Genomic DNA, 27232 nt, shown 5'->3' with positions numbered 1-27232 from the left:
GAATTTGTCTTTTTTCAAGCAATGAGAATTGATCAGATTAGCATACAATTAACAATTAACAATAGTAAGAGTTTAAAATAATTACTAACCCTTCTACATATCTTGAAAACACTGATGTCAAACTGAACATTTCATTGTTTTCAATTAGAACTGGCTCCAACCCACCAGTTCCTGGCACTCCAAGGAGATTAGCATGCATAAAAAAAGAAGAAAAAATAAATTAAGACTTAGGTTTAGATTAATACAAGGAACAAAGTTGGATGTTCAAGGGGCAAACTGGAAAATTCAGAGATGCCATCATGAAAACAGAATGTAAAATGTGGCAACATTCTGCTTTTCATAAAACAACTCAAAAAAATGCTGTGCTAACCAACTAATTACCATCTACTTTTTCCTGAAGTGTTTTTTCCCATTCAAACTATACATCTGTGGGTATTTTTAAGCTACTACTTCAAATCCATTCAATTGCATGATAGCATAAGTAACACGTATAGCAATGTAGTTGGCATTAAAGGGAAAATCAAGTTCAGAACAAAAGTTTTAATTCGATTTAAATGTAGAAATATAGTGCACAGTAGCTATTTCAAAAGGATTTTGAATGATCAAAAGTTAGTCGTCAGCATAACACTGATGTGATCAAAGGGAATACAAATGTCCCACTGTACGTGGATCAGCAATAACCCACAAGTAAATAAACTATTGCGCTCATTCTATACCAGCCTGGTTATTGAAAGCAGGTTCTTAAAACACCGTCTATGTTGAAATTATCTGCTTCTACATAATCTTGTCTGGATGAGTGAAATACTAAGTATTTCAACAAGCTATCAATGCAGGTGGTGCAGGTGGTGCAGGTGGTGATTCAGCAAAGCACTTAGGTTGGAAAATCTCATGGGGTTTAGGTTCCTTCTGAAGTATTTTGCTTGCATTACACAAGGACAAGTTTCTCAATCTGTTGCAGAGCTGATCCACCAAAATTTTGACAGTATTTAGATGGAGGTGATTGTTGTATTTCTGATTTCAACTGTTTTTCTCAAAGGAATCCCGGGATTATCCACGATGTTGCTGAGATGACAAACGACAGAAGAAAAAAAAAATACATGCTATATATATAAAACATAGATATAATTGTCATATATATCAAATATAACATACATATTATATATGCATGTATATATCAAATATATATATAATTACTATGACTGTTATTTGTCTCTTCCTTTTTTGTCTTAGTAAATAGCTTTTATCTCAGTCTACAAGTTCCACCTTTTTTTTTTCCCAGTTCTCTCCTCCATCCCACTGGCAGGAGGGGGAGTGAGTGGGCACCCTTAAGTGAACATCTAAATGAGGGCATGTAAAGGTAGTCAACACACCTACAAACATAGTAACAAAGAGTTTCTTCTAGACACTTCTGTCTTACAGTTGATGCAAAATATTGACCCCCATCTATGTGAAGGTGATCATTTTTCCCAATGTAGGACAAGGGAAGAAGGCAATTTATAAGCAAATGGCATCCCTATCTTCATGCTATTCCACTTAACAGGAGCATTCCAAAGACTCTAAGGTGATAGTGAAAACCTTCCAGGAAGGATAAATGAGACACAATAAATTATGTTTATACACTGAAAACTGGAGAATTTGTTAGGCCACTGTTTTGTGGGTTTTTTTTTTCCCAAGAATAAATCAGAAAAAATATGGTATATTATGGCAAGGAGTTGGTGTATTAGGGGAAAAAAGAAATAAAGAGGTACTTAAGCAATGAAAATAAAAAGAGATTAAAATACTTCATAGAAAGTGAAAAGTGAGAGACAACATCAATTTTAGCAAGTACGTGGTATAAGAAAAGGAGCTCATCAGAAATCAGGGTTTTGTCTGATAGAGATACAGGAGACAGTGGACAGCTCTTACTTCAGATCACACTTCAGCTGTTCCCCTGGCTGCAGACCAAACTTTCCCAAAGGTCCATGAATAGTTTTGACCCTGAAGCCTGTTAGGGGTTGCAATGCAGTTGATGCACAGCAGGAACACAGCTTCTGATTTTACATTCTTCAAAGGGACTTTAGCTTTGCACACAGCCAACAGCTCCACAGGCCAAATAGCTAAGTGCACACTGACAATAGCTGGAGGAATTCCCTCCACAGCCTCAGTTCTGTACTGAGGCAAAGTCCTATGTCAATGTAGCCATAGATCCCTGTAATACACACTTTGGCAAATGTCAAGTAATGTCATGTAAAATCTGCTTGTCTCTTAATTAGGAGAATTAGTATGGAACCATAAAAAAAGTGGAGATTGAAACACAACCTTTTGATGTGAAATGTTGGTCATTTGCATGTTTGGCAGGAATGTAAAATATTCATTTCAGAATGAGGAGCCTCTCAGAGGAGGAAGGGACTGTGGAGAGAAATCTCATTACTACTTTCAGCTGAAGATAACAATAAAATTAATACAGCTTTATGATCTCGCACTGATTTCCGGACAGACATCAAAATTTATGTAAGTCACACTGGATAAAAACTTGCCAGCAAGTTTATTTAAAAGCAGAATGAACAAAATCTGTGAGGAACTGCATAACTCTTTAGCCATGTTTCTCCTGGTTGAAAAGACTTAGATGTTATACCCCCTTCATGTCACATCAGAAAATAAGTAAATTCCTTTTCAGTCAGGTGAGAGTTTTTCCAGGCTGAACTTCCTCTTTTCAGCAAATATTCTCAGCCTGGAAACAAATCACAGTCTATTCCTCCTATTAATGACCACAAAACAGATTTTTGCTTCTCTTCAGGAAACTTCTAGAGAGATGTTGTGCATAATTAAGATAATGAATTAATAAAATAATAAAAAAAACCTTTGAATTCTAAGTAGAACTGGCAGAATTTCAGTCTCCCCACTGGAGACAGCATCACAAAGTCCAATATGTGTGCTCCGTTTATCTTTCCATATGAGCTCAGGATCAGAGAGTATTATCAGACTTTAGGAGTCACATTGCCCTTTGCATTCAATAAATGACTTCAGAGCTCTTTCAAATTATATTAAAAAATCTATCAATTAATTGTAGTCTTAACCAGTCTATAGAACTGGTATAAAGTAAGGATTCAAAGATACACATATCTAGTTTCATAACCTCTCTTTAATTTGAATAATTAGTTCCACATAATTACAGTTTAAAATACATAATCAAAATTTCTTTACCATTATCTGCAAAGCTTCAGAATAAAATTGCTAAGTAGCAGATAAGAATGCTGCCTAGGAAAGATACATCAGTGAGTGGCATTTGTTGCTTTCTGTTTCCTCTCAGAATCAGTATAGCCAAATATGCTGAGAAATTGACGCCAAATCAAACAAGGACAAGGAGGAAAGTGGAAAGTAATGACAAAGCTGCAAATGCTATAATATCTTATATGAAAAATGGTGTGCTATCAATTTTTCAGGCTTATTTTGTTTAACACGTTTTCCAGCTGTCTACCAAGGAACGGAAGACAACCTTTCAGTTTAACAAATAAGATAAACACCACTTACCCTCAGTCTTCTATCAGGAAAATAAAACCAATGAGCATAGAAGCAGGTAACAAGTTACCCTCAGGAATATCAAAAAGTCAGTGCTGCTAATCATCACAGATACTTCCCATTGACTGAAAAGAACTATATGAAAATGTTGAAAATAAAATTCAAAAGTTTTCAAAGTTTTCAAGGTTTTGAATGGCAGCAAATCTGTTTTTCTTTATTTTTCTGAAAACAGAAAAAAAACGAAAGAGAGAGGTTAAGTTTTGCTTTGTTTTGATTTTTTTTTTTTTTAAGAAATTAAATATTCCAGCAATCAGCAGGGTCTTATTTACGAAAGTATAATGTAAAGCTTCATGAGAATTCACTCTCAAGTACCATTTTTCTTGTGTCAGAATCCCAAGCATGAGTGTTTTCCAATAGGCATTTCATGTGGCTACATCAGTATACACTCTGGTGATTAATTAAGACCATAAAGCATATCTGGGGCTTTATTGGAATCAAGGAGGCTAAACTATATAGGAAAACATGGCATGGAGAACACAAACAAGAGTTTCTATGGTACCTCTGAAGTAATTTTTTTTTCTTAGTATATTATTTCTTTTATTTCTGAATTTTTGTCTTATTCCTCTATGGCTTTTAAAAACAAACCTACCACCGAACCAAAACCACACTAATGAAATTACAGGCTTAAAATAATAGAAAAAAATAAGTTGATGTTTGTCAAGAAATCATTCCATTCACAATATCAGGTAGGCAAGCACCACATCCAAATAATCTCATTTTTTAGTTTCCAGTGGTGTAATTTCACAGCGGAGTTCAAAGAGACACAGTAAATCCCGAAGTAAACAGAACACAGTGTAGATGTTCTACAGAACACTGACCATTTTACTTGACAAATCTTCTCTTACCTTCTATTGTTAGGACTGGATCTTAAATCCTAGTATATTCCAGAAGCTAAATACTACAAGATTTGTTATTTGTTGACATGTACACTACATTTCCTGTGAGTTACTGGGAAAAAAAAAACAACAAAAAACAACCATGAAGAAGACAGCTGATGTGGGAAGTGCCTCATGGTGGAGGAGAGAATGCGGGTAATCTGTAAAAGAACGTCACTATTCAACCTTTGAATGTTGTCCTCTCCATCATTTTACTCACCTTGTCCATTCACTCATGCTAAAATTTGAAGACATCACGTTCATAAAAAATTGATGTGCATTCCCTCATTCTGAAAGACATGGCCTACTCAAGTGTTTTCAGCTGTAAATCTTTCTCCAGAATATACTGTTTGGACAAAGTAAATACATAAGAGATCATTGCCAAGCTGCAATTATATGTAACAATTGCCTATGTTCTGAATGCCTTAAAGAGAGAGCTCACGTGAGCTTTCTGAGAGGAGTCATGGTGTGCTGCAGACGAGCTCCAGAGCTTCCTTCCAAATTCAACCATTCTGTGATCTTTAAAGATAGAAAAAAGAAGGAGAAAAAAAAAAAAGAGCAAACGTGCTTGTTTGAAAATATCTTTAGGCAGGAAAAGTCTTATTCTGAAACACAAATCCTGTGTTATAAGGATAGTCACTAAGGGAGTTCACTCCCCTGCCTAGCAAAACACAGATACATGCACATAATCACCATCAAATGCCAGATTCTCTCAAGGTCGAAATATTATGGATTCTTACCTGTGAAACATCCTCAATGAGGAGAATACAAAATGTAACAGCAGCAATTACCTATTTAGTGTTCAAGAATGCTTCAGAGACATGTGAGCTCTGGAACAACCAGGTTCTGAACAATTGAATCTAGTTGTGGGTGTCCCTGTTAATTGCAAGGACAAGTTGTACTAGGTGACCTTTAAAGGTCTGCTCCAGCTCAAACCATTCTATGATTCCATGATACTATGATTCTCATCTATGATTGAGCTCCAACCAGCCTGCCATGGGCAGAGTTGCCAACTACTAGATCAGGCTGCCCAGGGCCCCATCCAATCTGGCCTTGAACATCTCCAGGGACAGGGCATTCACCACCTCTCCAATCAATCTGTTCCAGCCTCACCACCCTTACTGTAACGACTTCTTCCTTATATCCAGTCTAAATCTCTTCTTTTTTAGTTTGAAACCATTTCCTGTTGTCCTATCACAGCAGACCCTGCTAAAGAATCTGTCTCCTGCTTTCTAATAGCCCCCTTTTAGATACTGAAAGGCTGCTATCAAGTCTCCCCAGAGCCTTCTCCAGGATGAACAGCCCCAGCTCTCAGCCTGTCCTTGTAGCGAAGGTCTTCCATCCCTTTGATTAATTTTTGTGGCTCTCCTCTGGATGCACTCCAACAGGTCCACATCTCTCCTGTACTGAGGACTCCACATCTGGATGCAGTACTCCAGGTGAGGCCTCACCAATGCAGAGAAGAGGGGCAGGATCACCTCCCTGTACCTGCTGACCATGCTTATTTTGATGTAGCCCAGGATATGACTGGCTTTCTGGACTGATCAGATTATCAGTTGGCATAACTTCTGGAGAGGAGGGTTAAATTATGGTAGGCATGGTTAATAGTCTAAGATTCTTGTTCGGAAGGAAGTATTAAAAATATGAGGAAAAAAAATACATTCAGGTTTTGTGTTCTCTTACAATCTCAATAAAGAGTTGGGAAAATGGCGTGATTGTTATATGGTACATAACTAGAAACAGACTGATCAAGTATAGCAAATGAGGTCATTCTTCATATTGTTTGAAACACTTCAGTTTTGCAATTCGTTGATGTTTGATCAGTGTTAGTTTACATTCATTTAATTAAACACCAGAAATACAGTTGGTGTGAATCATTCAACACCTACTATTTTAACTAAATGCTGAATAAAGCTTTGAGCAAAACTACAGGAGACAAGATTTCTTTTCCTGATATTTCTAACATTATAAACTGAAGCAGAAAGAAAGTTTGGGAAGTGCACTTTGTCCTCTTGTTATTTTGTTGTTGCCGTTTGTTCTTTTTTAATGAGAACTGCTAAACATTCTCCTTTGCACATCACCTGTAGTGAAATAGTATGTACATCGAATCATCAAATCATTAATGTTGGAGAAGACCAACGTCATCTAGTCCAACCATCAACCCAACACCACCATGTCCGCTAAACCATGGCCACCAGTGCCACACCTCCATGCCTTCCGACCACCTCCAGGGACGGTGACTACACCTGTTGCAGCAGTTCAGCCCACAGCATTCTCATGTGCCAAACCCATTGCACTTGACCTAGTGGCAGTGAGAATTTCCATGATACTTTTCTACCTTTCTGCCTCACTGATCCAAAGCCAGATGAATCTGGATTGAGAAGAGAGCACTATATTATTTTAGCACTCTAGTGCCATGTGGAATAGTGCCACAATCCAATGATGTTGATTAACCTTTTCAAAACAATTGATACATTTATTCTTTCCAGCCATTTGATGAAAATGTTCTACTAAATATAGTTAAAACCATTTTAAAATTTAATTATTCCTCTTAATTTTTAACATGATTCAATTCTGTGACACAGAATAAGCATTAAGAAAGGAAATAACAGACATTAGTTCCAAGAAGCATACTTACAGTATGCCACCTATTAATACCCTGCAAAGCACCTTCACAAGTCGTGACATTAGTGTTTACAAACAGGAAGAAACTATTATTTTTGCTGTTGTACAGTACATGGCATGGATACAACTCACTACTTCCCACTTCAGAATAGCTCAGGAGAATAGCTAATTTTTAAAGAATCTAACAGGGGAATCCTCATTAATAATCTCTAGAACAAAATAAAAAACATTTCTGTGTCAGAGGTCTCTGGTCCAGGAGGCAAGATCTCTCTTTTCTATATTGAAAGACAAACTGGTTTCACTTAAGTTCTCAATGTAAAGAATACATAGCAAATAAAGCCAAAATGGATACAGAGCCACATTCCAAGGCCTCCAGTTTTTTTGTGTTTGGCAGTTCCTTCAGCAAGCCAAGGGACAGGAGATGAAAGAAATAAGTCAGAACTGGGACACAGAAAACCTTAATCCACCTGAGTGGGTGCTATAAGGCATGTGGGAGAGGACAGGCTTTTATTATGTGGGCCTTCTTGTTATTGCTAGCATTCAGTTTAGTTTCAATGAACATATGAACATGCAGGGAAACTAAATGTTGGTACTGGTAGTCTCCCTGTTCAAATCCATGTATTACCAGGCTTTTACTTCCTTGCTGAATTTGTCCTGCATTCTGGATTTTTCATGTATTTCAGTTCCATCTCTACGACATCAACAGAAGAATACATTGTCAGGAACTCAAAACAATCTTGTGCTAAGCTGTGAGATGGTACCAGTAAAGCATATCAAGAGGATAAATATACTTAGAACGACATGTTTAATAGCCAAAAATGGAGGGACAGGGAAGCCAGCTAACTGCACAACAATGCACTTGCTGGTTGGCAAACTGCATTCCTTAACAGCATTCTTATTAAGTTGTTGCTGCCAAATGTTGTTTGCTTTAGTTGTCAGAACTGTCTGCATTAATAATGACCAACTGCATGGAAGCTTCTTGCATCAGGAATGTTTTCACGTCACTGCCACAGACACTACTTCAGGGCAGATGAGAGAGCACCTCGTGAATGTATTCACTGAACCATCCTTTTTAAAGCACTTAGGCTGGGACAATGTCTCTATGGGTCCCACTGGTCTGACCTGCAGCATCTCCAGGATGTAACCTCTAGACCTAACACACTCTGCATCTGAGTTGCCTGAGATCATATTTGCACTATGTGCAGTTGAGTTAGCTCAGCTGTAAAGGCAGGCTATTAGCAGTACTTATGAAAGCAGTGAGCTGAGGGACTCGGGGGAGACCCTCCAGACAAGTGTAAACTTACTGCCCTCACATAATATGGTCCCAGAGGGAGAAACTTCTTGGTACATGAGGAAGGCTTGCAACACAGAAGTGAGGTTTCTGGTAAGCCTTGTACAGTCTTCCAAAAACAACACTGTTACCAGAAGAAATAAAACAAAGGAAAATGTCTTTTCCTGCAGATTCTCTGTTTTTATCTCACATGTATTGCTGCTTTTATTTCCCCTCCATCAATACCAGCTATGTATGCAGAACAAGGAATACATAATTCAGAGAGTGTCTGACAGGGAAATTTCTATCATGAAGCTGATTTGCTTGCAGTTTGGTACTGTGATTTAGTCTATGTGAGTTCTGGCTATGGCTGGGAAGTTGCTGCCATTAAAACTGTGTGAAGGACTTCTTGCAGAAATGTAACTCAGTAACTGTTGGTGGATCACTAATATGTCTTTTCCAGATAAGGTCAGAAACAGATTTAGTCCTGGGCAGCTAAATTGCTTTTGAGAATGGCAATCTCAGCTTTTAAGCAAGAACACTACATAGGATGTATTAAAGTCCATCTCAGCTGTAACAAGGTATTACCAAGATACAGGTTTAAAAAGTGGAAGAACGATGTAGTGGTAATGAGAATTAAAAGGGAGAGGAACTCTGTGATAAGACTACAAAACTCCAAAAGGAGAAAATGTCAGTCCCAACAGGCTGGTCAAGGTTATACAGAGTTGTGCAAAAGGGTAGAAAAGAGCCTTGCTGGCAGCAGTAAAGCACTGACTTGTCCCCAGCTGTGTAACCCACACTTGGGCCCCTCTGGCCCATTGTCTCCACTGTGAGACTTGTCACCTAGTTGCATTTGTGCATCATAAGGACAACCACTACTGAAAGCTGTTTTGAGAGATGTGGAAAAAAAGAAGAGATCCTGCATTTAACTCCAAGTTTTGCATGCTTTATGTAGGAATGAGGCAAAATCATAGGTAATTCAGGTGAGGGACAAAGCAAGATCCTCAGTTTGAAAGAAACTCTGGAAGGAGTGAGGACCTCCAGCCAAGCACATTCCATTCCTTTCATCACCGGAGTTCTGCTCACCTTGGATGCAGTTGGCCCTAAGCCCAGGTAGGCATATTCCCAGGAGGGGAGGAGGGATGTGCCAGCACCCTCTGGACTCCTGACATCAGCATTCAGTGTGGGTTCTTCGTCTAAATGGTGATGAACTCTCAGAAAAATGAGAAGAGAGTTGTACTTACAAGTGGAATTATGCATTTTCAGGAAGAATGTGATATGCTTTAAGACCAGTTATGATTCTGAGTGTTGCCTTTGCTCTATGGTCACAAAAAGCAGGCAGCTGCAAGGATTCTCGTGAACCACGTAGGATATTCCTTCTAAGAAAAACAGGAAAGTGAACTGATACACGGCTGTGCTTAAAAGTGAATAAAGATTGTTACTGTTTAGGTGGCACCTGTACTATTTGTCAGTGACACATAGAAAAAATGTTCATTTATATAATCAAAACCAGACAAGCCTTTATTCTGAATGCTGAAACCAGAGACCTTGTCAATGAAAAACTTTGAACCGGCATGTGAGCTAAAGCTAATTAGCTAGCTAGCTACACTTTGTGGAAATAGAGAATAATAGTTAAGCCATCAAATTAATTCAGGTGTAAAAATTACTTAAAGATTGAGGAAACAGCCCTGTTACAAAGTCCATGTAAAATCTCTAATAATATATAGTCATTCCTCCAGACTTACAGAAACCACCCTCAGTATTTCAGTCCTGTAATATAGACTTTGCTAGTGTTGTGCAGCCACTCCAACCTGAAGCACCAGGGTACCTTAGGCTGCTCCAATATTTTCCTCTTTTTCATGAAACAAAAGAGAAGATAGTTTTGATCTCATTCCATGAAGATAAATGGTATAACAGAGGGAAGGAACAGGCAGAATGAAGGATGTTCAGAAGAGAACTGGTTTCTCTGGGAACCTGGCAGCCACAGTGCTGATACAGGACTTAATCACCCAAAAACTGAAGCCTAGACAGTATAACACTTAGATGTCTGACCCCAAAGTTGAACTTATGCTCCTGTGTTGCAAGTTGCTTACATAATTTATGAGGAGAAAGAGCTAGCTTAGGGTAGAATCCATCTGCACAATGAACTATAAGGTGTTTCCAGTGGCCTTGGCATTGAATAAGTCATCTTTCCAGTAAGCTCCGGACTTCCTTTGTATCTCCCTATATCACACTCATTTAATATAATTTTTCAGTTTGTTAGATTCCATTCAATCCTGCAACATAGTTATAGCTAAAGTGGGGTCACAAAGAATACAAAACAGTTTCGAGAAATGTTTACATATGAATTGAAGATATAGCTGTTAGTAAATACAACTGGCATTCATAAATACAACTAGCATTCAACGAATGCATTTTACAGCGGAAAGCATGGGATACCAAGAGTTTCTGGAAAAATTATTTGGATTTTCTAACTTTCAGTTCAAAAACAGGAAAAAATCTGCAAAAGTGACTCAGTTTCCATCAAAACAGCAAGACAACACTCACCTTAAACATCCATGAATCCTTTGGTCTTAAACCCCAATCCAGAGTAAAGTTCAGGACCTATACCAGTTCATCTAACCATTAAACGTGTGGCTTAACACTGCATTTATAACAAACCACTTTTTGTGAGTCACTCTTTAGAAATTTACTTTCTTTACTTTCCTTGCTTTTAACTTGGACCTCAAGAAATTCACATGATTTCTTGTATGAGGCTCTTTACTGACTTGGCACTGACCCATGCTAATAAAAGCCATGTCTTGCATATGTGGTTCCCATTAAATTCACAGAGAGTAGGTAGACAGTTAATAAGTGTATTCTGGAAAAGGATCAATGTATTAAATATTGATATGTCTTATTCTGAATAGCAACCCCTTAGCTACTGTTTTCCTTCTCTCTGAGTAAGCTTTCATCAGGAAGACTGGATAGAAACAGTGCTAAAATATTAAAAAAATATTTCTATATCTAAATTGAGCAGTGAGTAGGCAGGTTATAAATAGACCTTTCTTAATTTTATCAGATTAAAGTAGAATTCTATCAACTATTTGATTCCTTCTCCTTATGGAAGATTTTTTAAATAACATTCTTCTTGCTCTTACGAGGAAAACTGGATAGCCAGATAATAATTACCCTACTTTCATCTCAAAGTTTTTGCCAGAGGAAGCTGAGCTATTGCAATCTAGTAGTGATCAACACCTCATCAAGCTCAAGAAGCAATTAAACCACTGAAGTTTAAAAAAAAAAATCAGGCATGAACACTTTCTTAGTGACTTGCATTAATTGTTTCAAAGGCTTTTAGTCACCTTCTTTAAATCATCTGAACTGTAAACTGGGAAGATCTTTCATGTGATAGTAATGGTAGCGCATTAAAGGATTCAAAAATTTCTCTAACTACCTGTTTTCCAATGAAGGATTTCAGAGGATACATCTGAGTTGGTATTTCAATGGGTAACATTTTGCCTGGTTTACTATATTCAGAGATCTACTTTTCCATGCAGTCCAGGATTACAAAGAGGAAAGGTGCTTCATGAAGGAAGTGTATGTGCATTTGGTGGAAGATTAACTCTTGAAAAGCTGAGGAATAAAGCTAAAGCCATTAAAAACATATGTATCATCTAAAGAAGAAAAAATACCTATGGACAGGCTCAAGACTAACAGTAGAAATTTGCACACAAAGTCACTGAAAACACAAATTTGACATTATAAAGGACCATTGTACCAAAACATATCTCCTATCACTCTATCTGTTCTGCCTCCTTTTTTTTATTTAACTAATGAATCTCCACGGCTTGCAGAGCTTCCAGGCCAAATGGAACAACAGATGGGAAAGAAGTATTTACAGGAGCAGTGAGATGCTTCACACAGGCCTACAGAAAGCCTTACTTCCTCTAGTCTGATATTATAGCCATGCCCCCACTGCATGTCTGTGAGTGAGCATGGACACAGATCATGATGCCAATTCTACAAACACTTATCAGTATCACACGCCTTCCCATGGCCCTTCTCCCCTCCCTTATGTGCACACCAGCTCTGTATCTTACAAAAAAAGACCTGCTTTTTTTTTTTCCCATCTTTGCCAAATACCTTAGCCTCACTATATGTGGAGAAGATGAAAATTTTGGCCAGATATCAAACACAAATCTCTGGACTATTGCCCTCCCCTGCTGTTTGACTGTGGCATGCCCAGGATCTGCATTCAGCAACCCTGAGCCACAATTGTGTGTACTTGAATCCCTTACCAGTCAGTAACAATAGCAGAGGGGTGTGCTAGATTATAAGTGAGAGATGGGAAATACAAAGATTTTTCTGCTGTTGTATCAGTTATTGCCTGCTAACTGTGATTTTATGTGTGGCCTAAGACCCAAATGACAGTCAGTAATTTGGTATTAGGGAGCCCTTCAGCTCCCAGTGAAGGACATCAGAATTATAGATAGTAGCTCAACTAATTGCAGGATGCAAGATAGACTGCAGCTACTGCTAAATATATGAGATTTCTCTGTTCCTGGTGGTGAAGTGTAATTACATCCCAAAGCAGATGACAATGTTGAAGGGCATTGTTTTAAAATCCTTAACATATGAGTTTTTAATATAGTTTTTATTTGCATTTGTTTGTATCTCTATTTAGAGACCACACAGAGTACCTAAGCCCTGAAGCATAAAAGCTTTAACTGAAGCTGAAAGAACATGAAGGGTTCCACCTGTAAGAATATTACGGGTTCTACAGACTACTTGACTCAAAAATTGAAATAAATGACATAGGTAGTGAGGAATTTCCTATTAGAATGACTGTAGAAGAGCATCCTAATCTCTGATCTCTAGACAGAACTTGCTGATGCAGTCTCTCCATACGGTCATTTTCTTTAAAACAAAAAACAAAAACAAACAAAACAACAAACAAACAAACAAAACAAACAAAAAACAAAAAAACAACTAAATTCAGAAACAATGCATTTCAAATACTTTTTCTTATGACAGAACCATACAGAAAGCAACTGAATGGTGTGACAGATGGAGTATAAAACTTGTTCTACTTGCACTTGCTCTTTGGTTGGCTAGGTTTAGCAAATGAAGGCTTAATGATATACATGAGTAATAGAAGTCTACAGCCAAGTTCAATTTTAGGTGAGAATGGGGGGGCTGAGCCAGTGCACACTACCAAAGTGCCATTCATGTGGATGACACCCTTCCTTCTCTCCTCATGCAAACAACCTCCTCTTTTTGTAAATGCCAGCTAATGGGATCAAAAGGGCTCAGAACTCCACTGTAGATCTTCATTGTCGGCATCGTTCTCAATATTTTGAGGAAAAATGTGGATGCTTAAAACTTCTGCTTTAAGATATTTAGACACAGATTTTTAATTTTAATGGAATGCTTTCTTTTCGTTTTCTTCCCATATTATTCTTTATCTTGTCTAGATTTCTCTGCTTCTGAGGCTCTGCTCATTTCTCAATGTTAGTTGGTACTTTGCTCTCAAGTTTTGTAACAACAATTAATAACTCCAGAAACAGAGGAGCTAATGAAGTCTAGTTGTAAAGGAATCTGTCTTGTAGTTGGATTGTTTCGTATTTAATAAATTTATCAGCTCTGATTGAAGTTGTCACAGTCCATCACATCCTGTCACATCCTGTTGAATTCCTTGCTACTTAATTAGACTTGAGCTAACCTCTATCTTTTCTATCCAGCCACCATCAATACGTGTATAACAAAATATCACCTTTGTGGTCTATGCTGTTTCAGATGAAACAAGCTGATTAAAAAATTACTGAGGACCAGAGAGACAGGGAAGCAGAGAAAGACTTCAAGAGCCACAGACATACATACATGCATGCTAAAAAAATCATAGCCCCCACCAACACAGAGATTAGGGCAAAATGTATAGTAACAACTCATTTTATCGATGCTGCTTGATTCTTTTCAGGAAACTGGTTTAAGCTATCTTCCAAGAGATATATTTTTCCAGTAACATCTGTATGGGCACAGGAAGTGAATCCAGTACAGCTTGGTTGGGAAATCTTTCTGTGCGTGCAGTAGGCAAGCTCCAGAGCCACGCATTTGCTGAAATGACTAGTAACTTGAATCGGTATAATGATTTACTTTTAAGAGGCACTAGTTTGAGATTCTGTTCCTACATATTCAGCCTATCACACGTGCACAGGAGAAAGGTTTCCATGCCTTTTACTTCTACAGACCCCCTACACTTCAGATGTAAGCCTCCTGATGAAAGGCTTCTTTTTCTCAGAACCTTTTGCAAAATCCTTCAAAGCACTTAAAACTTCAGGATCTAGGAGTACTTTCAGAAGTAATTCAGGTGTATGTTTTGGCTTTGCCTCCACCACATTCCTTCCACAATTCACCATTCACTTCACAGTATTGTTTCCACAGGAAAAAGGGAGGGTTGAATGAGCCAGTAAGGTCATAGTCTATTGTCTAAGACTGACCTAAACAACTTAGCTTAATTGCCAAGTTGGAAGCCCATGATAAATGTAAGCCTATTTATTTATAAAACCTTTCCATGGAAGCACTGGCATAACAGGAAAGGATATTTTTTTAATAATTATTTTTGATCTAATGTTCAAACACAGTATGCCTTAATCCTTTTGTCTATTGTTGGTTGCTTTTAATATGTATTGTAGCAATAAATCTTCAGTTCCAGTAGCAGGCACAAGGTAAAAATACACACGTAAGAATTACCACATTTTTTTCTACAAATAAGTTTCATACTCAAAAGTTCACACTGCTTTTACATGCGTTGGAGACCTGTGGAGGTATTGCCTTTACCAGGAATTAATTTACAATGTGTATAACAAGAACATTCAAGGATTTGTTTATTAATTTTGTTTGTTTGTTTATCGGACTGCAACACAATTTGCAAATTCATTTAACAGGTATTCACTGAGGGAATTTATTGTTTATGTAAGACTATGATTTAACTTTGGAAGGCAATAATGAAAGTTTATTTGGTCAAATCTTATTAGCTGCTGTAAAACTTATCTGGAAATTACTAATCCTCCTGACTTCAAAACATAAATTTGATACTAAAATTATCTTGATCATAGGCTATAATTCTAAAGGTGGAAATTACTAAAGAGAATAAGGGTACACAGAAGGCTGTTCACTAGTGATTTTATGCACATGAATATTTCTATTGAGATTACTAAAGTCAGGTCATATGTGCATTCACACGGTTTTGTATCTATTCAGCTGTATCAAGGAACAGAACAAGAATAACACAAGGACACACAACAAAGGAAAATGTGCTTTTGTTTACTTCGTAAATACAGAATTACAGAATGGCTGAAGTTGTCAGAGACCTCTAGGTCCATTTGGTCCAGTCTGTGCTCAAACAGTGCCACCTGAAGCAGAGTGACCAGGCATAAGTCCAGGCAGCTTTTGGAGATCTTTAAAGAGATCTTCACGCTGCCTCTCTGGACAGCCTGTTCAATTCTTCAGTAAGTTAAAGCATTACCTGATGTTCAGAGGGAGAATCCTGCATTCCAGTTCATGCACATTAACTGTTGTCCTATCACTGGGCAACATTGGCTCTGTCTTCCTTGCACCCTCTCTTCACATATCCACCCTGAGTCTTTCCTTACCCAGGCTGAACAGTCCCAGCTCTCTCAGCCTTTCCTCATAGGACAGTGTTCCAGACCCTTAGTCCTTTTCCTGGCCATCCATTGGACTGTCTCCAGTATGTCTATGTCTTTCTTGTATAGTACAGACCAGAATTGGACACAGGGCTCCATGTGTGGCATCACTTGTCCTGAGAGGAAAGATCACCACCGTTGACCTGCTGGTCAGATTCTGACTAACAAAGCCTAGGATAATATTGGACTTCTTTGTGGCAAGAACATGTCTGTGAGATTCTGTTTGGACACATCTCCTCTGCATCACTCCATTCAGAAGGAAAAATAATTTCCTGTTGGAGAAAAAGGAAATATTTGGCCCTGATGAAATCCCAGATCTAGAGTACACAGGCACATCTGTGCATAGAACCTATGCTTCCATGGGTCACACAGCCCTCTGCTGTCCAGCTATTAAGGAGCCTGCAACAAAAAGCTGTTTTGTTTGCAGCTGTTCTAGATCCCTCTTCATAAGATCATGCAATTTTATAGCTACAAGTCACATAAACTCAGTAATATTTTTACATTACATTTCCAGAAATGTGTGAGTGTCTGTCAGTCATCCTACCTCTCTGACACTACAGCTAGGGAAATTTGTAGAAGAGGAATAATACCAAGCATCAGTAGGAATTTGAGCACTTCATATACATTTCAAGTGGGCTGTGATATAGACTCTTCCAACTAGTGCCTTTCTATCAACCTTACAAGTTCTCACAACATCTTTAATGATGTTTACTTTCTGCTTTATTTGTCAGTAATGTTTTGTGATGAACAGCGCTAAGATTCTTTCCTGCCTCAGAGGGAAATGCCATCAGTAACGTCTCTAGAGTGCAGAGCAGATGTGCTCTCCAGTCTCTTGCAGCCCAGCTTCCTCAGTTACTCAACGTTATTCTTTACTCACAATTAAATTGATAATCTTCACATCTGTATAATGCAGAATCGCTATCACTGAGTTGGCTTGTAAATCACCTGCCTGGAGCTCACATGAGGAAAGGAGAAGAAGACCTTTTATATATTATACAGCTAAAATAGCTATAGTCACATCCAATCTGCATCATTACAAATAAAGATTCCAAACAGCTTCCCTGTCCCAAACGTTGCAGCAGCCAGCATGGACTCCCAGTATAACCCAAGAGGATTTTCTTAAAAAGCCATTCTAAGCCACTACTTCGAGTTCACATTATAGATAGATACATAACTGATCCACCCCAAAACAGCCTTTTATTTTTTTGGGCTGGGCAATGACATACTGTTATGACTTTGAAACCAATCCAAAATAAAGCCATTCAAAGTCACTGTTTCCCGCATGCTATAGGGAAGAACAACGCCAATTAAAAATCTCCAAAGGATTCAGGGAAATAATGAAAAGTAAAAGAGGAGTGAATGATTAACGTGCTTGCTGACCCAGACCAATAAACCTAGCCTATTTGATGGATGATTAAAGAACTCTGAGGAGCAGTGCTTTCAACTGCTCACAAGGTTCTGCAGTTTAACCACTCTCTCTGCTACTTCATTCTTGTTCAGTTATCTTCTGCACTTTCAGAATAGATACAGCATCTCACAATCTTTTTCCAACTTTGAACATGTACGGGGTCATCATTGGTTACCTTGGAAAAAATGTGTCATGAAGAACAAGTACCTTCTGTAGGTAATGCTTACCAGACAATTTGTAATTGCTGCTTGACTTTTATTTGTCTCTCTACGCTATATCCATTTCAAATCCGGAGATGGAAACAACTTTTCTAAGAGCTTTCTGTGTTGGGTTTCTATGTTCTTGATACAAAAAGGAGTCTCTCAGCTTTCACAGAATGACATCTTGGGACTAACAGAGTACCCCAGGAAACTGATTAACAAAGTAGATGGACTACAAAGATTTTTAACATACAATTATTTGCTTGTATGTTATAATTCATTCTTTGCGAATAGCTGATTAAATAATGAAATGATTCACCTAATTTCTGCAAATTTGTATTCAAGCAGACATTTCCAAATTTGACACCCACTTGTTTGTTTGTTCACATTCTCTGGATGGCCAGCCTCCTACTTTGTATGCTTTTGAGGTCTAGGATTGACTCAATTCTGCATTCATGTAATCCTAAGGGCAGCTGTGATCCATTCGTATTTGAAACTGTTTATCGCCATCCCATCCAAATATTAAATAATAACTCTCCGAAGCAGTTTTAGCAGTTTTTTTCTCTTTTGAGATGCTAATGTTAAAAGAATTGACACAATTCCCAGAACTGCATGTTCCCTTTTCTTTTGTCTTAGAAAAAAACCCACAAACTCTCTAACTTCCATCTTTCCCTAAAAAGAAACACTGCTAGATTTATCTCAGACCTTTTTGTCTGAATTCTCCTCACAATGACCTAACAATAGGTCATAACCTATTGTTAAAAGTAGACTTAATTTAAAAACAAAACAAAAGACAACACTTGACATTTCAAACTTTGTTGTAAAAACCTGTTTCCATGTTTTTACTATCTGAACAGGGCCAAACGCCAATTTTTTTTCAAGATTATCTAGGCCTCTGTACAACTGCACTGTTGTGCCTATGCAGTACAAAAGTCCTATTCCATAGAATAATCTATAGCTTTCCTAGAAGAAGATAAAGGTACCAGAAAAATTCCTTCAAGGAGTGTACCACTAGCCTGTAGATGAAGATGGGCTGCGAGGGAGGACAGAGCTGTCCAACTCAGTCTTGTCTACTTTCAGCCTTAATTGACTAAGAGAATAAAGTCACAAGAGATGATAGTAATATGGTGGTAATAGCCTGTTTTTAGTTTTGCATTTTTTCAGTGCTTTGCAGCTCATTTTCTTATCTCAATCACAGCAGTTCTCTCTGCTTGGGTCTCACTGCCCAGAGAACATTTCTGTTTGGCAGATCATATTGTGGAACGTGATCTCTTGCAGAAGCATGACTGGGACAGAAGCACAGGATCTTCTCTATTTCCATAGGACAGAACAGCTTCCCTTATATAACGTCATGCAGAAATTGTTCATATCACAGCACTCCTTTTTCTTCCTTATTCTGAAACAAAAGCTGGGTAATTGCACAGTTCCATAGTTCTGATTTGGTCAGGCTTCAAAGAAAAGGATGTTGCAGGGGTGTTGTTAATTCAAAATTCATACCAATCATTCAGGCATATACAACTGTGCCTTCACATTTTTAGTTATTAAGGAAGACATAATTATAAAGCAAAAAACATCTTAAAAAATTGACATAATTTCACAGGCTGTGTTTTAGTGAGAAATCAAAATGCTCTCATAAAGCACTTTAAGAACTAAGGATGGAAACTGTAACATGGGAGACAGGGTTTATTGCTTGCAAACAAGCCCTGAGAGGTTTGCCATTAGCTGAGGTCATACTGACAGCCTCGCGGAGATAATGACTTAAGGCAGATGGATGCTTGCTTCCTGATGCATAGCAGTCTCTTAAGAGGCAGCTTCCAAAACCATGCCATCCCTCAATCTTTCTCTTGACACATTTAGCAAGCCACTACGTGCCAGAATCTCTGCTATTGGTGCCAGTCTTTGGCACAAGGTTGTGGGGGTGACCAAACACATCCTGAAATAAGCACCCTACTGTTGCCTACTGTTGGACTAGAGAAGTTCATAACACTTAAAATATACTTGCCTATTGTTATAGTTGACATATAATGGACTTTTAAGCACACTCCTCTGCAGCCTATGTTAAGTTCAACATGCTATGGATTACTTGCAAAAAAAGCATGGATACAGTCAGATGTTGCATGTAACAAAGAGCTGGCCCTTAAGGGAGCATAGTTAGGCTGCTTCCATGTGGTTCTAGTCTCCTCCATCACGACCCTCCATGGAGCACTCTGCTTCCTTACTCTGCTTTTCCAATCTTCATGGATTGCAGACTGTCTCAATATGCTTCTGCAGCAGAACTAGCCTGAACACAGAGCATGGATGGCACCAAGCAAGATGTCTTACACAAGCAGTCCAGTGGACTGTGCAGTTGAGCTTCAGGCAGGGCAATTGTTAAAAATGTCTTTATCCCTAAAGGCCTGTGGAACACGAGTCGAGCATGTGAGTACCGTTATTCAAAATTCTGACTGAAAACAATGGGAACCTGAGTTGCAGGGCTCACCTTGTAAAAGGGATGCAGTAATAACTGTAATACTCTCTAGCTTTCATGCAGCACTGTTCAGCTGTAGATTTTTAATGGCCAAACTTTCTCCTGGTATAAACTGTTACTATCTGAGTGATTGCTCTGCAGATAAACTCAGTGCAAGATTGTATTTTAAATGATTTTTATGTTTATACTCTCTTCTTCACATGTCTATAAGCAAGTGGAATAAACATGCAAGTAAAGTATATCAAATACAAACCAAAAGAAACAAAAGTCAAGAGGAAAGGAGTTGGCTTTATACTTACAGCACAGGAGTAGGAGATAGGAAATTTTGATTCTCAAGGCTTCCCGAATAACATTACTGCCACTCTGGGCCACAATGTGATATTCTTCACCGTGCTGAATGGCATCTTACTGCACATTATCCTTTGAAGATCTACACTTCTTCGTGACTTTTCCCACATTTTACTCCTCGTAAGGAGTTAACTGGGCCTTTGCTGGACAGAGGTCACAATAAACAGCTGTCCTTCTCTTCTGTAAGTAAATAATTGAAACGAGTCATTTAGTTCAAGAACACTTATTCTTGCAGTATTCTCCCGAGGGAGATGAATATGAAAAAGAATATTTGTCTGAAACTATTTGAAGGTCATAATACTGAAACGGAATGCTTTTGATGGAAGTTTTCTTTTCAGATTGCGTTTTACCAAGAGAAAAATACTTTGACACATGATAAAGGTTTCTATCACTCCAGACAAATACAAACCAGTGGTTTGCAACAGGCTGTAAGGCCTTCAGATAGAAGTTGCAGTGAAACTGTAAGCGATTTTTGAGCAGTTTAAATTTTATTATCCTATACAGATACAAATTAATAAACTATTTCTTTCAAACAGGAAAAATGCCAGTAAAGAAACAAACCCATAGCACTGTACAGTCATCATAGCAAAGAGATGCATGGAGAAACAGACAGAATAATAGGATCATTAAGGTTGGAAAAGACCTCTCTGATCATCAAGACCAACCACCAGCCCACCCTCAGTCCCACATCCCTCAGTGCCACATCCACACAGTTCTTGAACACCTTCAGTGATGGTGACTCCACCAGCTCCCTGGGCAGCCTGTGCCACTGCCTCACCACTCCTTCCGAGAAGAAATGTTTGCTAATATCCAACCTGATCCAACCTCCTCTGGTGCAATTTGAGGCCATTCCCTCTTGTCCTATCACTGCTACCTGGGAGAAGAAGCCAACCCCCACCTCGAAACGACCCCCTCTCACGTCTTTGTAGAGTGTCAAGTCCTCCCCTCAGCCTCCTCTCCCGTTTGGGCTGTGAGGACTTGAAGACCGCTCAGTTCTAAGCCCTGCTATGGGCAGGGGTACTTCCAACTAGATCGGGTTGCTTGCACTGAGGCAAATGGAGCTTTCAGGACACCAGGCACTGACTGCTTAGAAACAAAGCGTGGCACACGTGTGAGGTGTTTTTTCGGGTGTGCAGCTTTCCTGTGACCAGCAGGACACCCAAAGGCCACTACCGCGGGAGGCAACAGGAGACAAAGCCACACACACAAAGCAGCACCGTAAAAGACCGTGTCAGTGGACCAGAAAGGCAGCGGGAGCCTCAGGCTCGCTTTGTGGAAGGCGGGCGCCCCCAGGCAGCCTGTAGCCCAGAACCCGCGGCTTGCTGTGAAGGAAGAACAGACAGACACACGAACGAACGGACTCATCACCTCCGCCACCTCAGCGCTCCGCCCACACCCACCGTTTGCAGTTTGTCGCGAACCGCGCATGCGCACTGCCAGGCGGCGCGGCGCCGCCGCCGCCGCTCCGGCCGCCTAGCGCAAGCAGAGCAGGGGAAGGAAGGGGAGGGCGGGCGCCGCTGCGCCTGCGCGAGCGGTTCCCGGGCAGCCGGGCGGGGGGAGCCGCGGGTGGCGTGCCCGGCTCTGCGTGCCCTGGGCATGGTGAGCAAGGGGCCGCTGCTGCGCTTGCTGACCGCCATCAACCGCAGGAGAATGAAGCTGCTCGTGGGGCTCGCCTGCATCGCCTACGTCGCCTGTGAGTGAGCGAGCGAGCGAGCGAGCGAGGAGGGGGCTCCGCTGGGTTTCTCTCTCGCCGCCCCGCGGAAACTTCCTCCGGCTCGGCGGGGCGGCTCGGCGCGAGCGGGCCGCGTTCCGCGGGGTGGTCATGCCGGTGGGACGGGGTTCGGGTTGTGCCTGTGTGCCGAGAGGCACAAAAAGTACTCGGGGAGATCATAGAATAGCCGCTGAGTGGAATGTTTACGGCGTGGGTTACAGGCGTGAGTCAGGTAGACCCTGAGATTTACCGTGCTGGGCTGTGAGCACTCTTCCCATTCTCGTCCCTTTCGCACATTTAGCGTTAGCTTGTTGTTGTTTCAGTCTTGTGTGGATTTTGTGTGGCCTGCACGTCAGAAGGCGGGATCGTGGAAGCTCTGTCAGCATCGCTAGATGCTGTCGGTGCTGCAGGGCGCGTGTAGGTGAGCTCTCCTTGGAGATGGGTGTGTGCGAGGGCCGCTCAGGATCCTCCCTGTGCATTTGGCAGGGCTCAGAGGTACAGCTTGGGCATGTTGGAGGAAAGATGGTGTTTCCTACGCCAGAACTGGAAGATAGGAATTCCCATTGCCGCCACATGTTACTGTGTTTGCAAGATCTCATTATTTAGTCACTGTTGAAATTGCTGAAATCATATACCAGCTCTCACTCTTAAGACAGTTTCCTAGTATCACTGAGTGGTTTGAGTTAAAAGGGATTTCATATCCCACCCATCCCAACCCCTGCCATGGGCAGGGCTGCCCCTCACCACCTCAGGCTGCCCAGGGCCCCATCCAACCTGGCCTTGAGCGCCTGCAGGGATGTGGCACCACAGCTTCTCTGGGCAGCTGTGCCAGCGCCTCACCTCCCTCTCAGTAAAAAATTTCCCCAGCATTTAACCTAAATCTCCCCTTTTTTAGTTTATTCCCTCTTGTCTTGTCACTACCTACCCATGTAGAAAGTTGATTTCCCTCCTGCTTATAACCTACCTTTTAAGTATTGGAAGGCTGCTCTCAGGTGTCCCCTGAGCCTTCTCTTCCCCAGTTTGCTCAAGTGACTTAGGGTGCCATGCGTAGTAAAGCTGGAATTGCTTAATGATGATTCTTCTGCTTCTGAAAGAATTTGATATTTTGCAAAAGAGAAAACTTAATTTAGAAAGCAAAGCTATCAGGCATTGGGATTGCGTGGCAGTTGGTATGGCTGCTAGGACCCGGCTATTGAATATACTCTGTGGACATGATCATTTTTGCTGTCTGGGTAAAATCTAGCCTTAAAGAAAAGGAAAACTGCTGTATTATTTTTGCTGTTTGGGCTGCAGGTTATAGAAATCTTCTCTCCCTTGTTTCTGGTCATTCTTTGAGTTTGAAAAAATCAGGAGAGGACTGCAGATGGGTGTGGCAAAGGGCAGCTTAAAAAGAGTATCTGGTGGGTGTATGGTTTCTGCACATCTGCCATGTCCAGTTGCTGTACTATTCCATCTTTTCAGTAATAGGGTAGCGGAATCATTAGTTTTTGTCCTGGTGTCTCCATGTAGTATGTTATTTTGGCAGATGCCAGTGATGTAATAGATTGTAGAGAGACTATCTTTCATTATCTTTTCTGTGAGAGTGATTATGATTCCATCCCCCTATCCTGATGGTGTACTACTTGCAATATTACTGAATCATCACTGTGCTCTGCATGCTGTCAGATATTGCAAGATTAAAATAGCTTGAAATTTGAGAAAACTGAGCTGCTCGTGTAGGTGTATGTGCTGGCACTTCTTACATTTTCTTTCTCAAGTGCTCTCCAAATGACTAAGTGTTTTCAGGCTGTGTAGCCTCCTTCCAGTGAATTTCTGTTTGGCGTCTAGTGCATGGGGAACCAGAGTTGGAGCACATTGCTTCAGGGAATGGAATACTTGGAAGTATGTGGAGTTTTGGGTTGGTTTGTTTGTTTGTTTATATGAACTAGGAGATATGATTTTTTTTTTTTTTTTTTTTTGTTAGTACCATTTTGTGAGTTTGCATGTGAAACTATGGGAGAATATTTGGAGAGTATCTTTTGGAAAAATGTTTTATTTCATAGAAAGCTTCTGCCTTTGAATGTATGTTAAAAATGTCTGAAGAACTTATTTTCTGGAATCAGTAAACCAGAGGAAGAACTTATCACAGGCTGTTGACAGACAAAGGGCTGAGGCCCTCTCGTTCTCTGCAGTCTTTGGGTGGCTGTCTTGGTAGGTTCACAGCACAAATGTTGGATAGCTAGGCTGGCTTAGGCATCCCTGTTCCACATCTCCCTTTTCCTACCAGTCCTCCACATACAAGGACTTAAACTGCTGTCCTGTGAACCAGCTAACGGAGGTCTGGTGTAAGATCACTTGGTGAGAAGTCAGCTTCCTTTTTAGGTTCTTTACGACATAGGTATTCAGACAGTTGTTTTGGTCCAGCTGAGGAAGTGGTGCAGTGGGAAGATGGGGAGCTGTGCTCATTGGTTCTACAACTTGGGTCTTATCTAAGGAGCCTTACTGAATTTGGTTAAAGTACCATTGCGATGTGAGGTGTGCAATAAGGCTAATCAGGTTTAAGATACCTTGGGTTCTTGCGGACTTAATTTCCCTAGTAACACTTAAAGTTAGAAGAGTCCTTACTTTCAATCTCTGTTTGAATTAGCGATATTTGATGTCTCATTTTTCTAAATGTAATTTGTATTAATTTCAAAAATCATTGTTCATTTAAATCTGGTGATACTGTAGCTAGTGAACTGTCCAAATCTCTCTGTAGGTGGTATTGTTCGTTTGTTTCCAGAAATAGCTTAGTTAACTCACTTGCATTGCTGTCTGCATGGCTGCAGTGTGCTAGATATAATGGGGAGCCTTGACCAACGTGTTACATCTTTGCTCTGATTTAATCTCCTGCAAGATGCTGCAGATGTGGTAGTGTCAATGAAAGAATAGGGACAGAGTGTGAAGGTAGACCAGAACAAACCCTTTCAGTAACAGGCTGCACTTCATCATCTTGGAGCCACTGTGAAACCGCAGCTTAAGAACATGAGGTGATTAGAAATGCCAGCAAAATGGGTTTAATTGATTTTTGTTGTCCACTGCAAGAGAAATGCAGACAAATCATAAATGAGCAGCCAATTTAAAAGGTACTGAAAAAAATATAAAAATATCTGGTATAATATGCACATATTTACTGAATTTAAAAAAAAAAAAAGCCTGTCTTTTTGTGGTTCAGTACATCAATAAATAGATACCTTGAATTCCTTTCCTTTGAGGTTTTAAGTATTCATTCTGCTTTATACAGGCATACTGAGGTGCTTCAGTGAGACTGTTTTTGTAGAATTGGGTCCTTATGGAAGTTGTTGGAAGTAGATTTTTGAATGTTGGCTACAAGATTTTACAGACCAGAGTTTGTCCATCTACATGGCTTGCTTTAATCTTGATGCTGCTGTGAGTAATCTGATGTCTTGGTGTAACAAGGGAGTTGCGTGATCTTACTGAAAATAAAGGAAGAGCTCTATTTCTGGTAAAGTAGAACACTTCTCTTTACTCATTCATAGATCAAATAGTTCTCTGGAAGTATGTCAGTAGCTTTGCTCATTTTCTAAGGGAAAAACGAAGGAATAGTAGGGTGCTGTCATGAGATCCAAGATTAAGACTTTTTTCTTTTATAAAAGAAATCAAAGAATGGCTGCTAAAGCAACTTAAAACATCAAAATAATGTGAGTAAAGCGTGTTTTGCAGTGTAGGAGCTTGATGTCTCTGAGCACTGTTAATTTCAGTGATTGCTAGCTGTTATTTTATAATGTTAGCCGTTTTTTTGTCCGATTTCCATCAAGTAGGAAGAATGTTGTGTCCCCTTCTCTCAAGATAACAAGGCATGGGTAAGCTTCTAGGCTTAAATCTTACCAGCCTCTTGTACCTTGTGTGTTCAAACTAAGGATTGAAGGAAACTTATTTTTTATTCTGATAAGCTTGTAATTTCATTTTTCATAGCAGAAAAAATAGCTGTGAAATTGTTCTTGTCTTACTGATTCAAGCTAGCTGTCTGGAAGTTATTTGGCACTGCTTTTGAGAATAGCAGGAACAGTTCTTCGTTTCCTGATTGTTTTATGAGACAGCAGCATTGACAGGCCAAGGATGATTCAGGAGTGGTCTGATGTGACATCAGGCTTGCCTGCTTTTTGTACCAACATGCCACAGATTCTCTACCAGAGAAGAAAAAAAAAAAAAATCCAAAAAACAAACCCTAACCATTTGTTTGCTGGCTTTGAACTAGACATTGCTGTGTAGCTCATGAAAATTTGACTGAGCTCTGGTAGCAGTTTGGAGTTTAAGTCGGGAATAGCTGGTCAGCAAAGCAGGACTAGAATCGTCGTTGTTCAAGGTTGTTTTGTGAAATTTTTTTGGTATCTTGGAGAAATTCACTCATACCATTCCCAGTGTATCTCTGCTTAGGATTTGTCTTTACTGTGGCTTGTGCAGGAGGTGGTGCTGTCGTTGTTCCACTGCAGGACAGGCACTCTTGGAGCTTTCATCTGCTTCCCTCTCTGCATTTTTGCAAAGGAGTGATGTTTCCCTGTCATTTCTATTGCCCTTCTTTCTTGAAGGTTGGTTGGCCAAAGCAGAGTTTGAACTGGTGGTTTTCAACTTAAGGTCTTTGGGCCCTTGGGAGGGAGATGTAGGGGTTTCTGCGTCAGCTTACTTAAAGGGGTTTGTAAAATGAGGTTTTTTTCAGCAGCCTCACAGCATGCTACAATGGCCAGTACCATAACTGAGAAAATCATAGCAGTAAATAGTAATCTGTAGTGTTTAATAGTTTGGCTTGAGTCATGACCCTTTACTTGATCCCTATCTCTGATCTGAATCTTGCTGTCTCACATGACTGCTCAGGTTCTGGGGTTTGTAAAGTGTGTATCATTTTTATCTGTAGTGTAGAATATTCTCTGCCTCTCTGAGCTTCTTGAAGAATGTTTCCCCATTCTGTGACCATGTCTGGGGGAGAAAAGGTGCTTGGGCACAATCTGTTTTAATTTACTCCTCTTTTTAACAACAAAACCAAAAAACATCTAACCCTTTGCTCAGCCACTATAAATCCTTTTCCCTTCACTGTTCTGCATGACAGTT

At 39.9% G+C, this 27232-nt stretch overlaps 1 protein-coding gene and 1 long non-coding RNA gene across 4 annotated transcripts in view; one reads left to right on the top strand and one right to left on the bottom strand.

The window, feature by feature from the left end:
* LOC146545626 (uncharacterized) lies at positions 1–21911 on the bottom strand. 3 transcript variants are annotated; one of them, XR_014880723.1, is made up of 5 exons: positions 21805–21848; positions 20388–20616; positions 3511–3720; positions 2299–2388; positions 1–1062 (listed from the first exon to the last, which is right to left on the bottom strand). It is a non-coding gene; the product is annotated as an uncharacterized LOC146545626 (long non-coding RNA). The 3 variants fall into 3 exon arrangements; XR_014880724.1 differs by lacking the exon at positions 2299–2388 and having other exon boundaries at positions 21837–21911; XR_014880722.1 differs by lacking the exon at positions 2299–2388.
* Positions 21912–21923: 12 nt separating this feature from the next.
* Positions 21924–27232, top strand: part of UXS1 (UDP-glucuronate decarboxylase 1) — a 55406-nt gene continuing 50097 nt past the window's right edge. The window contains exon 1 of the mRNA XM_010728139.4: positions 21924–22129. Within this exon, the coding sequence (XP_010726441.1) occupies positions 22033–22129 (97 nt within the window). The 5' untranslated portion in view covers positions 21924–22032. The remainder of the gene's footprint in view (positions 22130–27232) is intronic.

The sequence above is a fragment of the Meleagris gallopavo genome, chromosome 1, assembly GCF_905368555.1.
Source record: "Meleagris gallopavo chromosome 1, MGAL_WU_HG_1.1, whole genome shotgun sequence".
Lineage (NCBI taxonomy): Eukaryota > Metazoa > Chordata > Aves > Galliformes > Phasianidae > Meleagris > Meleagris gallopavo.
The sequence above is the reverse complement of the archived record's forward strand: the minus strand, read 5'-3'. Positions and strand labels throughout refer to the sequence as shown.